This window comes from Ictalurus furcatus, chromosome 25, assembly GCF_023375685.1.
Source record: "Ictalurus furcatus strain D&B chromosome 25, Billie_1.0, whole genome shotgun sequence".
NCBI classification, from domain to species: Eukaryota; Metazoa; Chordata; class Actinopteri; order Siluriformes; family Ictaluridae; genus Ictalurus; species Ictalurus furcatus.
Window position 1 is genome coordinate 3,364,779 of NC_071279.1, and position 18,425 is coordinate 3,383,203.

Consider the following 18,425-nt stretch of genomic DNA (forward strand, 5'->3'; position numbering starts at 1 on the left):
GTATTTTTTTAGTAGTATTTTTAGTTTTAAAGGCTATTAGTTATGTAGATAGTGTGGATTCATATTTTTCTAAAAGACGTGTATATAACTCTCTCTAGGCACTCTGAATGCATTTATGAAGCAGAAAGGTCAAGCTACTTCGGATGCTAGTCCAGTCTGGTCACTCAGTGGGAATCAGGGTGAACGGTGGAAACAGGCCAAAATTAGCATCCATCCCACTGCCTCCTTTCAGGTAACACACTGACTGATCAGCAGCATGATGCCTCATTGATTTATATTACCTGTAATCACTGGGTAAGATTCCTAAGCTTCTCATGTGGCCATTTTCTTTATATAGATTCATCAAATGTACCAGATTTTGAAAAAAAAAACAAACAGATTTTGAAAAGTCATCACATTTTGAAGCATTCATGTTTGCACGTTTAATACAACATATTCGTTATTGGAACTTTTTTTTTTTCTGTGTGATTTTTGTCAAAATGTCATTCTGATCATCTTACTTTTACATTTATTATTACTACAGCAGATCGGTAACTGAAATATTCTGTGATTTTGGTCCTCTGGGGCCTTATTACAGGAACATCCTGACTATCAAACTGTGAAATCCTATCTCATATATTTATTAACCATGACCGTTTCAGTTAGGATCTCATTTAGGACAATATCTGTTAAAGAATAAAAATTCTTCACTTTATTATTTTAACTCTGCATAGTAAATGAGGCTTGCAGAACCATGCTAACGTTATAAAATCACCTAAATAGTGTCCCAACTTTTTCTAATTTAAGTTTAGCTTAAGCTGTGTTACCTTTACTTCTAGGGCTTGTAAAGATGGAGCTATAAAAAGTTCGTCTTCATGTTGTAGTTTTGTACATTTATAACAGTTCAAAACCATAACGTGACTGGGACTGTCATCTTTAAGAACTGGACCGCTCACATATCGCCTCATTATATATGACATATTTTATGCTTAACACTCTCTTGGTTGGCATTTGTTTATTTGGAAACATCTGACTTTAACATCCATGATTTATTACAATAAAAAAAATAGCAGAATGACTGTATAACCTGATTTTAAAAATACAACACCAATTCCAAAAAAGTTGGGATGCTGTGTAAAATGTAAAAAAAAAAAAAAAAAAAGAAAATTCAGTGATCTCATAAACCCATACATTCTTCACAATAAAACATAGAAAACATATCAAATGTTTAAACTAAGGAAATGTACCATTTTAAGGAAAACAAAATAGGTAATTTTGAATTTGACAAAAGGCTGGGAAAGTAAGTGTTACTAAAAAGAAACAGCTGGAGGAACATTTTGCAACTAATTAGGTTAATTGGGAATAGGTCAGTAAGATGATTGGGTATAAAAAGAGTATCTTAGAGAGGCGGAGTCTATCAGAAGTAAAGATGGGATGGAATCTGGATGGAAGCAGAAGTTGCTCTAAAACCTGTATATACTTTTCAGCATTGATGGTGCCTTTCCAGATGTGCAAGCTGCCCATTCCATAGGCATTAATGCACCCCAATAACATCAGAGATGCAGGCTTTTGAACTGAGCGCTGATAAAAAGCCATACGGTCCCTCTCCTCTTTAGTCCTCTTTAGTTTAGAGGATGTGGCATCCATGGTTTCCAAAAAGAATTAAAAATTTCGATTCGTCTGACCACAGAACAGTTTTCCATTTTACCTCGGTCCATTTTAAATGAGCTTTGGCCCAAAGAAGACGGCGGCATTTCTGGATCATGTTCACATATGGCTTCTTCTTTGCATAATCAGGTTTTAACCAGCATTTGTGGATGGCTCGGTGAACTGTGTTCACAGACACTGAATTCTGGAGGTGTTTCTGAGCCCGTGCAGTGATTTCCATTACAGAATCAGGCCTGTTTTTAATGCAGTGCCGCCTGAGGACCCGGAGATCACGGGCATGCAGTATTGATTTTCACCTTTGTCCCATGCGCACAGAGATTTCTCCAGATTCTCAGAATCTTTTGATGATATGTACTGTAGATACTCTACACATAATCTCCATAATTTTACTTTGAGGAACATTATTCTGAAATTGTTCCACAAATTGTAGACGCAGTTTTTTCGCAGATTGGTGAACCTCTGTCCATCTTTTTCTGAAAGATGCCGCCTCTCTAAGATCCTCTTTTTACACCCAATCATCTCACTGACCTGTTCCCAATTAACCTCCAGCTGTTCCGTATTAGTAACACTTACTTTTCCGAGCCTTTTGTTGCCCCCGTCCCAACTTTTTTGGGATGTGTTGCGGCCATCGAATTCAAAATGACTTTATTTTTTTTATTAAAATGGTACATTTACTCAGGTTAAACATTTGATATGTTTTCTATGTTATATCGTGAATAACACATGGGTTTGTGAGATTTGCAAATCACTGCATTCTGTTTTTATTTACATTTTACACAGCGTCCCAACTTTTTTTTGGAATTGGGGTTGTACTATAATAGTTTTCCTTGATCTTTAATCAAATTGTGCCCGTTAGTACAGCTGCAGGCTGCAGCTACTTCAGCAATCCTTGCGATCAAGTCACAGTATCCTGTTGGTCTACAAGCTGTCAGAAAAAAAACAGCTGTAAAAGCAATGTTATCCCACAGAGGGACAGTAAACTCAGCCTGGCAGCAATGTCAAAGAAAGGCAGGGACAAAAAAGCTTTTAGATTCCGGTGAGATATACTGTGTAGTTATATTTTTGCACAAGTGACTGCAGTCGTAATCATTATTTAAAGGTTTGTTTGCCTTTATGGCTTCATAAGCTCTGAGTAGCTGTCACTTCTGTTGATATAATAACCACATTAAGATTGGTTTAATTTTTAACATTCATAATTTCAGTGTGAACATCATTCTAACAGAGCCTGTGGAAAGGTTTTTATGGACATAGATTGCACAGTAATGTCTGGATTTATTTATTTTGGAGGTAGGTCATATTTCAAGTTATTTGGCAGTGAAAATTACACTTGGCTTTAATAACACGGATGTCCCTAACATTTCTATATAAAATGAGAAAGAAATGAACATAGTGCGAATGCACCTAACAACGGTTTGAGTTTCATGATAATAAAGTCAAAACCACCAGAGATGACTCTGGCAAATATTAGAAGTCAAATAATATGCTACTTAGCTGCTAGTTTCTATTGATATTGCTAGCTTCCATGTTAATGCATTGGTGACTAGCAGATGAAGGATTGAGTACAACCAACACAATATGGTGCTGTGTATGACTTTGGATAAATTTTTTGGCTTTTTTTTTTTTTTCCAGACTGAGAATTATTACAGCTTTTTGGTGCTCATTTATACTGATACTGAAATAACCTGCTTCGTATTAAGCAATCATGGAAGTCATGTGTATTTTATTTAGCTCTGTATATGTTTTCCTGGTTTAACCGGTGCCCATAAAAAGCACACACGTTGTGTTCATGCATTAGGCTGCTAGGTTTGTTCTTAGGCAATCAGGTTACTTGTATTGTATAGGAAGGTGCTGTAGTTCCTCCTCCTGAGATGATTTGATGACACCATTAATAACAAAATACATTGAAAAACAATGTCCAGATTGTTGTCATTTTATGTCATCTGTTCATTAGCATGAGAACAAATGTATAGCTTGCTGTAGATAGCGTCACATGATATCAGATGTTGGTATCGGAGCATATTTTTATCAGTACCTGTATAGCTGCATCACTAATTTAAACCAAATAATTATTTTATAATGCACATCTCATATTAGTTTATGCGGTATATAATTTTGCTGCATCTTGTTGTTTGCTTTTACACAGGTGATCTTTGAAGGCATACGAGGTCCAGGGATCGAGGGGGACATCGCCATTGATGATGTCACTCTAGAAGAGGGGGAGTGTCCTGACCCTCCATCCAATCGTATGTATTAAAAAGATGCTGCTTTAGAAAAGGCTCCTAAATTACATTAGTGTGTGAGTGTGAGTGCTAGAATTAGTTGTACCTGTTGGAGGTCTGTAATTGCACTTGCAGACAGGCAGAGAGCAAAAAGTGGAAAGCAAGACAAAGTAATGGTCTGGAATTGATTAAGCTGTTGAAAGGGAAATAAAGATTTTGTTCTTCTCAGCTTGGCTTTTCTTTTCTAAAAAAAAAAAAAAAAAAATATATATATATATATATATATATATATATATATATATATATATATATTTTCTTTTTTTTTCCGGAACCAGATAAACCAGAATAGAGTATTTCTGTCTTTCCTGGAAGTGGGAATCTTTATCTCGTGATTGGCTGGAAATGTTTTCATAAGGAATGTTTCATGAAGATGTCTAAAAAATGTGTTTTAGTAATTCACAACTCTGAAATTGTTCCCAACAAGAAATATTTATTTCAGTCCTTATTTATTTGATCAAAATCTAAATCGCTGTCTGTGTGTTGGTCTCTTCTTTCTACCCCCTTCCTTCTCTTGTCGTCAGATATCAGATCGAAGGCTCCATTCCAAGTGACACATATATGGCCGTTATGCCCCGCCCTGGCTTTCACACTGTTTCAAGGTCTTAGGTGACCACCTCGCTGGGTGGAGACTGGTGGCGCTGTCTGAGGCCGCGATCCCGTACCCTCAATATAATCACCAAAGATTCACTTTTTCAGATGACTAAGAGGGAAACAGCATTGTCTCAATATGGATTATCAGACATAAAATCATGAAAAATGGAGAAAAAAAAATGTACACAAAAAAAAGTAATAAGGATTTGATATATCTACTGAAAACAATCTGCAAACTATTTTGCTCCCAAGGACTTGGATGAGAGCAGCTTACTGATGGAGTAGCATGAGGCAGGGCTCATGTGAAGGGCTCCTACGCAGATCTGAGGACAGTTTGTAAAGCACAAGGACAACTTTGCCAGCTGGCAGTTAAAAAAAAAAACAAAAAACAAAAAAAAAACTCATTATAAAGGTGGGGAAATGACGGGTGATGGCAGTCTCCACCAGCTCTTTACTATGAACACCTTTCAGTGTCTCATCCTTCCTGTCCTTCATTATATATTCCAATCTTATTAGCTTTTTTTTCTCCACATCCGGCCCTGACACACACATGATTTAACTTTTTTTTGGCTTGGTGCTTTAGAACACATATGAAAAACTATGGCAAAAAAGAAATACTCATATCTGCTTTATATCCCAACCTGGATAGTGGCCTGTTTTGATTTCCAACACTGTGCTCACATCCCCTAGTGGCAGGCCAGGGGTAGGAGACCAGGCCAAAGGAGCTAATTAGCACCTGATGAAGGAGAGCAGAAGAGAAGAAGTGCAGAAGCCTGAGGTGGAAGGCCATGGAGGAATACAAGAACAAGTTAAGAAAATTGCTCCTCTTTTCTCTTTGGCAAGAACATTAACAACTTTGGAGCCACTTTTTGCCATGAAATACAAAGTGCCTTCCGATTATGAGCAGAATTGCGAGCCTGGCCATTAACACCAAACGTGTAACGTAAATATTTCTAACGTCACCGTTGGGCTATTTTGTACGATTATTTTGCTCCTTCAAGTGCTGATTTGAATGGTGGTGGAGGTGGAAGATGGTTCCAGAAGTCAGCACAAAGACATGCGTGTAATTTGCAGATTAAACACAGCTAGCTATGTTCCCTACCGTAAGAGCAGAAATGTCTTTGACTGCACTCAGTGTCACATAGCTGTTGTGCTGTCTTCAGAACTGGCAGGATACTGCGCTGTTGGTTGGAAAGGTACATGGAGACATAGTCTACCTGCCATGTCACTGCTTTATACAGACTCCCATCAAGTGGGCCTTAGAACAGTAAGAGATAAAAACAACACCATGGAGGTGAAAGCAAGTGGCAGAGCCTGCACAGGACAAGGCCTACTATCCCTACCCACACCTCTGCCATTTATATTGAACAGTGTGCATTCTGAAAGAAAAAAAAAAAAAAGATGATATTAATAACAAAATATTTTATTACACTAGCGAGAATGTTTCTCTGATTTTACACAAACTGTGAAAATAAACTGTGGAAGAAATTTACCTGAAAGTAACCGTAACCAGCTGGTTTTTAAAAACATATTCTAAAAAAACAAAAAAACAAAAAAACAAAAAAACCAATGAAAGAAAGAAAAGAACATTTACGTATATTGTTGGTTATGAATAATGTTTTGAGGAGGTGTGTCTTGTTTCTTAATTTTTATGTTAAAGCTGTTATGACTTTTTCGCTTTCTTTAATTCTTGTTGTCTCCCTTGCATCGCTGAAATATCCAAATGGTTGGAAACATATTGAATAAGTTGGTTTGGTAAATGTAAACAAACCTGTATATGTAAAGAAGCTCTGTTAATCAAGGTTTATATGAAATGTTTATGTATGAATACAGGAAGCACAATATTTAAGGTTCCACATTAAAAGGCAGTTTTAATTCATGTATGTGACTTTCTATTCGCAAAGCCAAGAATATGAAATTTGCGGATGTAATTTTTCTATTTGAATTTCCTCTTGTCTTACCAGAAGAAACCTTTTTATTAAAAAAAAAAAAAAAACATTCAAAATATTACTAGTATTCGGTCATCAGTATGTCTTGAAAGAAGGCTGTTCTAAACCTTCCATCTTGGCTTTCATCTTCGGTCATAAGTGAGGGAGAATTTGAACGCAGAAGCAAAGTACTGGACAAAACGTACTGATATCATTCGAGACCTTCATAGTCTTGGTTTTGTCAGTGTAGGTCACATAGATGTCCTGGTATATGCAGTGTAAAATAGGTGTGCTAGGAACCAGATACAATACATGTTGACGATGTGACCAAACCAGAGCACAATGACTGACAGTCATTACAGGACATATGAATACTGCTTTCATTTACATTTACAGAATTCGGCGAACACCCTTATGCAGAGCAACGTACAGAAGTGTTCTGTAGTCTCCATAAAAACAAAAAAAAATGTCCTCATACTAGTACAAATAGGTCAGGGTCTAAGAATACTATTAAGCTAAAACATTTAGTTGATGGCCTATACAGGCCATTATAGAGCTCAGGTCAGTTTGCAGTGTTATTCCAAGCATTATTTATTTTTAGCATCAGATAAGAATAATTCAAAATGTACAAGCGCCAACTGACAAAATTACACCCCAATAACATAACCATTAAAGGCTGTTGTTAGAGCAAGACAACCTAAAGTTGTCAGACACACATTACAAATAATAGACAGTTGTGTGAACTTACAAATTGAAATGAATTTAGTAATTGGTCTTACCTCAATATATAATTATATAGTCATATTATTATTATCATTATTATTATTATTAAATGATATTCTTACCTCTCATTATTTCAACAGTATTTTGGCAACGTGTGACTCCTCTGCTCGTTTTATTTGTATTAATTATATCAACACCGTTCCTACATGGCCTTTCCTTTACATAATCCATGCACACGTATAATAATTAAAGAGTTTAATAATGTCTGCTTCCTATTTGTTATTGTGTTTGTTGTATATATGTGTACAAATAAATGTAAAAAAAAAAATAAAATAAAAATAACAAATGGTTTCATGTTATGAATAAAAGTCCAGTTGTTTCCAATGTCAAAATTCATAGAGGGAAAAAGAAGAAAAAAAAAAAATTAAGGGCCATTTCAATCTCATTGAGTGTTAAAGCCAAGGCATATGGAAGGTGGAGCTAGCCAAGATATGGATTCGTTATTTCTTGTAGAACCCCAGTCTCAAATCTGAGCCAAGATGGTGGTCCAGAAACCTGTTACCTTAATGCTGCTTGCACAATCCCATTTAAAAACACTTCAAAATCCGTTTCAGATTCACAGATTTGGCATCACGTCAGAGTTGAAATGTTCTTAAAATTGCCTCCTCGTATTATTGATATTTAAATGATAGCTATTTAGATAATATCCGAAATGTTCACTGATTTATCTGTCAGCACAGATAAAATAACATTATAACACTTTGTAAATTAGCATGTTTTTTCCCCTAAACACCTGGCTATAAAGCACTGTGTGTATCTCAATACTTCACCTAATGATACCAAGTTGTTTTCATAGCTTAAATATCTGCCATCAACAGAAGGGCTTTTAAAATAATATTATTTAAATTCTGTGGCTCATGCCTAGGCAAATAATGCTAATTCACAGCTATTAATACTGATAGTGTGCCCTGGTCCTCTATTGCCTCCATTTGTGTACTCTCCCCAAACATATTACAAGCGACTAAATGAAAAGTTTCAGAGTGTATTGACTCCAGGCCAACTTCCTGTACTGACATACCATCATTGTACTCTGCTTTGTGCTCTGTTTAGGCTTCCTTTCACTGTATTTTTATTTTTTATTTTTGGATTTATTACTGATTCTTTGTGCCATCCCTACAACTAATGATAAAACAATAATAATAAAAAAAGCAGGTATTTTAAATCAGCGTTTGAAAAATGTTCTTTCACAGAAAAAAAAAAAAAAAAAGTTTTTTGTTTGTACTGAAGACTTGCGTAGATGCACCTCAGAAGCTTATACATGTATGTGTTTATTGATGCTGTTTGTAATGGTAACACTTTAGTGTAGTGGGTCAGAATCAGGCAATTAATTCATAAGTAATAAGTGTGCATTTAAGTAGTGCATTCAGCAGTTACTTGGCAACCGCTTATTAGTGTTTTGCTTAATGAGCTTATTTTCCTCTCTTAAATTGTAGTGCTTACCCATAATAACTGTTGTTTCTGGATATGTGCAGGCTAATTCATGAAATGAGACATAAGACAAATTTGAGAAATGAAAACACTTCAGGATGTGCGGAGAACACCAGAAGTTGATTGTTTTCCTATAACAGCACATCCAGTCTTGTTTTATTACTTACACACGTCTTGAAAATGTGCGGTGTGTTGTTAAAAGTGGAGGGTTGTTACCACCCTGAGGTGGATTATTTTCCAGTAACATCACATCCTGATGTGTATTATTCCTCTTACACCACAGCAATTTACCAGTGCTGTTGTATAGAGAAAGATAAGCTGCTAAGTACCAAGATAGCTTAATTCAGTTATACAAAAAAATAAAAAAAATAAATACAAATCCAGACATGCTTTGTGTAGGGGCCAGATGAAGACGGGTTCCCTTCTGAGTTTGGTTCCTCTCAAGGTTTCTTCCTCATATCATCTTAGGGAGTTTTTCCTCGCTATCGTCACCACCGGCTCGCTTATTAGAGATAAATTCACACACTTAAAATCTGTATCCTATGTCTATAAGTTTCTGTAAAGCTGCTTTGAGACAACGTCCATTGTTAAAAGCGCTACACAAATAAAACTGAAATTGAATTGAATTGAATTGGTTAGCGGTTAGCATGTTTGCCTCGCACTTCTAGGGTTGGAGGTTCGAATTCCACTTCTGCACTGTGTGCACATAGTTTGCATTTTCTCCCTGTGCTTTTGGGGTTTCCTCCCCCAGCCAAAACACATACATTGTAGGTTGATTGGCTTCTCTAAATTGTCCGTCCCCCGCCATCCAGCGTGTCCCACGCCTTGTGCCCTGAGTCCCCTGGGATAGGCTCCAGGCTCTCCATGACCCTGTTTGGATCAGCGGTACAGAAATGGAATGAATGAATGTTTTGTGTATTATAGAAGACATGAAAATGATATTTTATATAGATTTAGTTTTAATAGGGGAATGTCTCAAATAATTAAAATATGGGTAGTAGTTTATATTAAGGGTTATATAGTTCCCAGAATTAAAGATAACCAGATAACAATATAAAGTAAGAATATGAGTTTTAATTTAATTAGATAAATTATACACTAGTTAGCTGATAATGTTGCCAAATAACTGATTTGTTCACTACTTATATGCAAAATAATAAGTCATTGTAATATATGAATCTGTAAGTCAACTCACTGTAACACTGCACCATGTCAGTGCTTACGTGTTTAACACCAGATACCAGATCATATTCTCTTCAGGTTACTGTACCATTTTTGTCCTAGACACTGTTTTTCAGAAAAAGCTACTTTGCTACAGACTTTTTTATCCTCCTCTGTGTGGTGATGAGCTGCAAGTCCCTGTGGCTCAGTGATATTTGTTACATGGCTCCATCTTTTCACAGATATGCACCATGTCTGTTCAGGTGAGAAACAGCCCGTATATTGGGTGCTACTGGTGTTATATGGACTCACGCTGGTGAAACACTGAAGTGCTAATGGTTTAAGGCAAATATCAGTTCTCATTGGAGAAAAACATAAGCATCTTGGGGTTTTAGAAAAGCATTGCTTTATAATTGCTTAAAAGCTGTGAGATTAGATCTTTAATACCGTATAGACATCTTGCAACTGCAGTTTAAGTCTGTGTGAAAAGATTACAAAAGAAAATCAAGATTGCTTATATATATATATATATATATATATATATATATATATATATATATATATATATATACACTCTGGCCATTTAAATAGGAACACCTTTACACCTGCACCATTATCCAGTGTTTGATATGAACATTAACCGAAGCTCTTGACATGCATATGAATGATTTTATGCACTGCTCTGCTGTCACATGATTGGCTGGTTGAACAATTGCATGAATGAGCAGAGGGACCAGGTATACACTCCATGGCCAAAAGTATGTGGACACCTGACCATAGCACTCGTCCTTGTTGTCATCCCATTCCAGCTTTAGTCCCCCTTTGCTGTTATAATACTCCACTCTTCTGAGAAGGCTTGGCTTGGGGGATTTGTGCTCATTCAGCCGGAAGAGTATAAGTGAGATCAGGCACTGATGTTGGATGAGGAGACCTGGGGTGCACTTGGTGTTCCAGTTCATCCCAAAGGTGTTAGGTTGAAGTCAGGGCTGTGTGCAGGACACTCGAGTTCTTCTACACAAACATTGCCAAACCATGTCCTCATAAACCTCAAATAGTTTTTTTTTTTCTTTCTGCAAAGCCTCAAGAAACCATGGGATTTTTTTGTTTGTTTGTTCCATAGGATCATTCTGCCTCCAGACACCTTGAGGTGTGTATGCCTATGTACTTTTAAACTTCATTTGCATTTTAAAGAATTTTAATAATCAATATGAGACACTAAAAATCTGTGCAGGTAAGCATGAAAATAGAGGCTACTAGTCCTTTTTCATCTCCATTTTGGAGCACTGTTATATCAAAACACTAAACCCAGTATTTCCAGGCTTACATGCAATATTGTGTGTTTTTTTTTTATTGCATGATATTTTTGTATGTCTATGCACCTTTTGTGCAAGAGATTAAATCTAATAGAGATTATTTGAAGTTTGTTCTTAGATCCAAGGTCCTTTTGCCTTTGACTCAACTTTCATGGTTAAGTTTGTATACAGTGTGAGTAGTTATCAGTTATAGCACTGATAACTACCCTCCTTAAACTTTAAAGTCTCTCAGTCACCTCTTCACACCCTTCTCTCTTATCTCCCTCAATTTCCGTTTAAGCTGATCTAATACTGACCTCTAGTTCCCAATTAAAATGCACTTCTGGTACACCATCCAGTGTACAATGTCATTTTGTATTGCGTTTTGTCCCCGTTTTTTCCTTGCTGTGGCTGGTGATGGTGTTCCGTTTACATGCCAGCTCCTGTATCCTAAACACATGGGGAAATGTCAGTGAATGCTAATGCATCGCAATGCCCCTCTGAACAGTGTGCACTGTCAATCAAGGCTAATCCATATACCATGCAAAATGTCTGTCAAAGGCCCACAGACAATTGTCACAAATAATGGATCTAGAGTCATTTGTGCCCAGAATCCACCAAGCAATTTTCAAGGTAATGTGTATGCATAGCTACACATTAGGATTGATCCTACAAGTTACAGCCAGAGCAAATTCAGTGTCAAAATAAAGAGGGGGAATATTTTGTCCTCGTTCAATAATAAATATGCAATTTTCTATGCAGAAAGGTGGAAAATACAGTCCTCATATGTTTCATATCATCAAATCAACAAATTCTTGCTGGTCACTTGCGCCATCCACTCATGATGAATAGCAGCTCATTGGAGGACCATCAGAGGTGTGCTTAGGTGCCAGGCTATTGCTGTATGAGTGCCATTACATCTGTTTTCATTGCAGATCAGAGAATTTGCCTAATGATAGGCCTCTGGCTGGTGAGCTAACTGATGATCATCTTATCTGTGTTAATTTAGATTAAATATAAGAGGATTTTCTTTTAGTGTTTCAAACGATTTCATGATTATATATTGATGAATTGAGATAAATTCAGATTTAGTCAAATGTTTCAATAAAGGGATTTTTGTGCAGATTTGAAAATCTGCTGTTCTGCTTCGTCTCACAGAATTGAATACGGTTTCAAAGATACTAAATGTGTGAGCACAGATAGGACTTATGAGAGTACCATGGGTCCATCTTCATTTCACTCAAATTTATTCCAGGGCTGATGCTTTGGAAAACTCAAGGACTGGGCTGATGCTGAGGATAACCCTGGGCCTGATGCTTGTTAAAACTCACAGGCTCTAGCTGATGGCAGGGAAATTGTGGAGACTGGAGCTGGTGCTGGGGGAAACTCAGGGAATGATGCCAGGAAAAACCTGGAGATTGGGGGATTACTGCTGGGGAAAAACTCAGGGACTGACGCTGATGCTTGGGATTGGGTTTGATGGGAAACTCAGGGTTTCTGATGACCCAGCAAGTGCCTGTGCAGGATTTTCATGAGCTGTCAGACCTAGGTTAGAGAAGGAACGGGTGCAGCCAGGAACATGGGAGACACGAGAGGTCTGGGCTTACAATTACAGTAGGAAATGCCCAACTCTGGCCTCTGGGTTTTATGGGATTACTCTCCTCTTGGCCTCTACTTGCTGGGCTGATTTGAACACACAAAAGGGACAGTGATACAACCACTGTCTGGCACGCCAAGTTTTTAACCCCATGTTTTGATATTTACAATTTTTCTCACTAACAATCACTCCCAGTTGGCCATGACATCAGGATGAAGGCCCTCTCTAAAAAAAAAAAAAGGGTCCTCTTACCAGATGTGCTTGTACAGTAACCACTGGGGAAGATGGGGCAAATAAGTATTCGGACACCATCGTTTTGTATACTTCCAGTGCATATATCTACTTCAAATTTATACATATACACAGTGCAGTCTTTTGACTTTGTATTTAGGAATATGAACAAAAAAGTATGTGTTCATAAGCTTAAACAATGATATGTTTAAATACCCAAAGTTGATAGGGATAAAAGTATTTAGACACCACAAATCAACAACATTAGTACTTTGTTGTAAAACCACTGTTGGCAATCACAGCTTGAAGTCATCTACAGTTAGAAGCAATTCGATTTTTACAGCATTGTGGTTCAATTCTGTCCCATTCTTCATGACAAATTGTTTCCCATTAACCAAGATTACAAGGTTTCTTCTGATGGACTCGCAATTCTAAAATCCTCCAAAAAATAAATTCCGGAGATTGTCTTGGTCGTGCAAATACACTGAATTATAGAGGTCTATTTGTTTCCAAAAGAGTTCGGATTTGTCTAATTGCTCATGTGAAAATTTTAGATGTGCATCTCTATACTTCTGCTTTGCCTGGGGTGTAGGAACGAATATGTTTTTTGGTGCAGTTCACTGAGTATTGTTTTCTGGGTAATTGGTGATTTCAGGACATCCAGCTCTTTTCAAATGACTGCTGGCTTCTCTCTTACATGAGAGTGCATAGTGAAATCTTGCATTGTGTATTGTCTGAGGACAATTAGTTGTGTTTACATGAACTTTTCACCTGCATATTATTATTATTATTATTATTATTATTATTATTATTATTGTACTGACAGGAATATTCAAGGTTTTTGCTATGGCTCTTCGCAGCAGCCACTGCACCTCTGCATCACTGTCACATGACCACCTGCAACTGATCCTCATTCATGTTAACGAGCACTTGTGTGTATATAGGCACAGTTTGCACTACACTCTTTGTCTTGCTTTAATTGTCTTCTGTTGTCATGTTATGCTGCAGATTTTTTTTTTTTCTACCCAAGAGAAGCTCTTGGAGCGCATGAAATTAGAACCAAAGGGGAGGGAATTGTAGATCAGGGCCACAGAAGTAGTCTGCTTTAACTCAAAGAGCAGAATTGACCAGTCATGCTGGGTGGAGCTGAAAAGGTCACTGAGCCCAGTGTTGCTGTGATGACACTGCAAAATGCCAGTATTTTGTGAAACTTTTTTTTTTTGTTGGTATGCTTTGTGTGCGACCACAATAGAGGCAAAAAAAAAGGGACTCATGGGTAAACTGTGAAACTTGACATGTATGAATGTTTGACATTTGACATCTGTCAAAAAAAAAAAGTCATTATAAACGTTTATTTAGGTTGATTTAATTTTCATAAAGGGTTTATGTATGTGTCAAGAAAACTTATAAACATTACCCTTAAATAAAGTTACTTGAACAAGTAGGGGAACAGGTGAGTAACACAGTGAGTGGATTGTAAGGATAGTAAAAATGTGTTGCGTGATAGTGCTTATAGTTTAAATAAATTGATAGTGATAGTTTTAATAAATTGAAACATTACAGGATGTCTCAAAAGTTTCCATATATAGGGGACTATGTCTGGCAGCACCACGATAGTTGTGCCTTCATCAGTAGATGTTTGTGGAACGTCAACTTCTCGTTTGGTCTGCAACACTTCCAGTCTTTTTGAATTTGTTAATAAGTTCGGAAACAGTGACTACGTTTACATGAACAGCAGTAATCTAATTATTGACCTTACTCTGATTAAGATAAGTCGCTTTTAGAATACTCCTGTCATGTTCCCGTTTTACATGTTATAGAACATAATTAGATTAACAGCCCACGTCATTACATCACCACACCACGCCGTCCGACGTTCCCTCCAGAATTTCACGTATCAACATATAGTTCGTCTTCGTTATAGTACCGTATATAGTTTTGGGTGTTTTTATTTCATTTTTTTTACGAACGCTTTAAGTGCAGTTAATTATTTGTCATGCTATACGTGCTAATAGACAACTGTTTGAAGCCGTGGGCTGCGTCTCAAACCGCGTACTTACTGTCTGTATAGTAGCCGAGATACATGTATTTTTCCCCACTACAGGCCGATAGTAGGCAAGTACGCGATTTGGGACGCAGCCGAACTCTCTTGTTTGCCGTAAAACGTAAAACTGCCGTGTGTGATCGTGTCCTGTCGCAAAATGCGGTGAAAACTCTCACACGATGTTCATAATGTGATTAAGGTGTTTACATGTCTGTAATACACGTCCATGATGCGAGTGAAACAGGAGTACTCCACCTGTCTTAATTCAATTAGAGCTTAATTCGAGTATGACCTTAATTAGATTAAGGTAAGTAAAAATTGCTGTTTACATGGTAGTTCCTTAATCAAAGTATGGTCTTAATCGGGTTAAGAGTGGATTATTGTTGTCCATGTAAACGCAGCTAGTGTCAAGCGTGATGTGCTTGTCATGTTTCATGTTAAAGTATGAAATAATTATTTTGTAAGGCTTTTTGAAAAAGTGTTAATTTCCCATATGTATGGAGACTTTGGTGATACCCTGTATTATAAAAAAGAAAAAGAAAATTTTAGTAAAATAAATAATAATAATGAAAAAAATGCAATTTCTGAAATAGAGGCTAAGAATCTTTATATCACATCAAAGCTGTAAAAGCTTGAGATGAAATAAAAAAGTTCTGTAGAGTCGAGTGTGCTACCAGTAGAGAGTTGCTTCAAAGCATATGGGTCTGGCACTGGGTGAGCTATAAGAAGTCCTTTCTGAGAAGTACTGCTTAATACAGGCAACACTGTGAACGCAAACAATAACACAAAGCTGGCATGGGGGTGGCACCACTGAGAGCACGTTAGTGACTTGTCTGCATGCCAGTCTTCTCTGATGTTAGCCAGCTTTGCTCTCACAGTACGTGTATGTGCCTCAAGATTTATGCAGAACCCTGTGGTGCCGCAACACTCTTGGCAATGGCAAGACAGGAAATTACAATGCAGTGACAGGCTGAGCTGATACATTTTGGTGATTTACCTCTGCTTAATAGTTATTGTGACTTTTGCAGCCGGAGACAGCTGGTGATAGACTCATCCCAAACTAAATGAGGAAGTCAATTTGTTTCATCAGAAACTTGATAAGAGCAACAAGAAAGGCTATTGGATGACTTGGTGACATCTCTGGACCAATTACATTGACAGGTACAAAAATATTGCCTACATTTTGGATTATGCTATGCCTGACATATTCATTTACAGGATCCCTCAAAATATGCAGAAGCATATGCAATATGTTTATATGCAATCATAGTGTTGTATTTGGAACATATTTGTGATTGATTAATATTTGTTATGAAAAGCTAATTAACCTGACCTAATGAAGACTTTGTTCATATGAATGTTATGGAGTTGCTGTGTTTGTAGATCTGCAATTCTGCTTTTAATTTTATTGTTATTCTCTAGCTGCTATCTTTCTATCTATCTATCTATCTATCTATCTACAGTTGCAATCAAAATTATTCAACCCCCATTGCAAATCAGGTTTACTGTCAAAATGTACAGACTTTCAGCTGTTTGCAATGAACAAATCAAACAAAAGCAGTTGAAATAGTTCAACACAACAAATGCTTCAAGTGATTTCCCCAAATTCAACTGAAAATGCAACTTATAATGACTTCTCCAGTTTCAAAATTATTCAACCCCCTGAATAGAATCCCTCACAACAGCACAAACATGCAAAACAGGTGTTGTCTCAAGCACACCTGATGCAACTGATAACATGGGCTTCATTAGTTGCACCAGGTCTGCTTGAGCTGGAACACATGAAATACCTGAACTGGCTTGAGGCAGAAAATATATGAAATACCTGGACGGGGCAGATGATGGACGCTATCAACAGCTGCATCCAGATTTCTGAGAAGGCAGGTTGTGAAAAACCCTCAAGTGACTGCAAAAGACCTGCAGCAAGACTTTGTGGCAACAGGCACTGAGGTTTCAGTGAGCACAGTAAGGCACATACTAAATGCAGAAGGTTTCCATGCCAGAACTCCAAGATGTACACCACTACTGACCCACAAGCACAAGAAAAGTCGCCTCAAAATCATATAAATAAGCCACAGAAGTTTTGGAATTCTGTTCTGTGGAGCGAGGAAATAAAACTGGAACTTTTCGGCACGATGGATCAGCGATATTGTCACGTAATCCATGTAATGATGGTTAGGACGGATGCAAGTACAAATAGGAGCTTTTAATAAAGAGAGGCAGGCAGACAAATCTAAATCATGAGACAATAGCTTGGTCAAAAAACAGGCAATGGGTCAGGCGATCTGCAAACAGGCATAAACTAGGCAACGCAAGAAAGGACAACGAGAAACCAGAAACAAGATCAATGAACATGAAACAAAACGAGGAACAGGGTACAAACTTTTGGTACGGTGATAACACTCAATACTTCGCAAAGTCATTGTGTTCAAACAGTCTCTTTATACTGTGGTTGTGAGTGCTGTGAATTTGATGCAGGTGTGCATGATTAGAATGAATGTGAGTGTTCTGGAAATTGCAGTCCATGGTGGCCATGTTTTTAGGCCGCATTGCAGGATGGGAAATGTAGTCACTGGTTTGGTGTGATGTGACAGAACACCCCCCGCGCTAAAATACACTCCCTCCACCGACGGTCCTGGCCCTCTGGGCAAAATGTTCACACAGCCCTTCAGGTTCCAATGTAGGCATTGTCCAACAAGGAGCCGAGGAGCAGACATGGGTCTGGGGCTGGTTCACCGGGGTCATTAGGCAAGACCCAGGCTTGGAAAGTTGTGTCCTCAGCATTAGAAGGGGGCTTGCCTTGGTGTGGAGCGATGTCCTCAGCGGAGCACAGAGATGGAGTGTCGTCCTCAGCCACGCAGGGAGGCTGAGTGTCATTCTTCACCGACTCTGCAGGCTGAACTTGGTTGGCTGTGTCAACAAACTCGGGCGTGAGCAGAACTTGGTTGCTCGTGACATCGGCTTCAGGCGTGAGCAGAACCTGGTTGGTGGTGACGTCGGCTTCAGGTGTGAGCAGAACTTGGTTGGTCATGACATCGGCTTCAGGCGTTAGCAGAATCTAGTTGATCATGATGTCAGCTTCAGGCGTTAGCAGAACCTGGTTGGTCGTGACATTGGTTTCAGGCATGTGGAGAACTTGGTTGGTCGTGTCAACAGACTCAGGCGTGAGCAGAACTTGGTTGGTTGTGATGTTGGCTTCAGGCTTGAGCAGAACTGGGTTGGTCGTGTCAACAGACTCAGGCGTGAGCAGAACCTGGTTAGTCGTGACGTCGGTTTCAGTCATGAGCTGAACCTGGTTGGTCGTGATGTCAGCTTCAGGCATGAGCAGAACCTGGTTGGTCGGGACATCGGTTTCAGGCATGAGGAGAACTTGGTTGGTTGTGTCAACAGACTCAGGAATGAGCAGAACTTGGGTGGCCGTGTCGGTGACCTTGGACTGGAACT

General features: G+C 38.1%; 1 protein-coding gene across 1 annotated transcript in view; it reads left to right on the forward strand.

Moving 5' to 3' along the window:
- Positions 1-5,415, forward strand: part of LOC128601554 (MAM domain-containing glycosylphosphatidylinositol anchor protein 2-like) — a 202,683-nt gene extending 197,268 nt beyond the window's left edge. Inside the window, exons 15-17 of the mRNA XM_053614848.1 lie at positions 99-232; positions 3,791-3,890; positions 4,448-5,415. Coding sequence (XP_053470823.1) covers positions 99-232; positions 3,791-3,890; positions 4,448-4,536 — 323 coding nt within the window. The 3' untranslated portion in view covers positions 4,537-5,415. The remainder of the gene's footprint in view (positions 1-98; positions 233-3,790; positions 3,891-4,447) is intronic.
- The last annotated feature ends 13,010 nt before the right edge of the window (positions 5,416-18,425 follow it).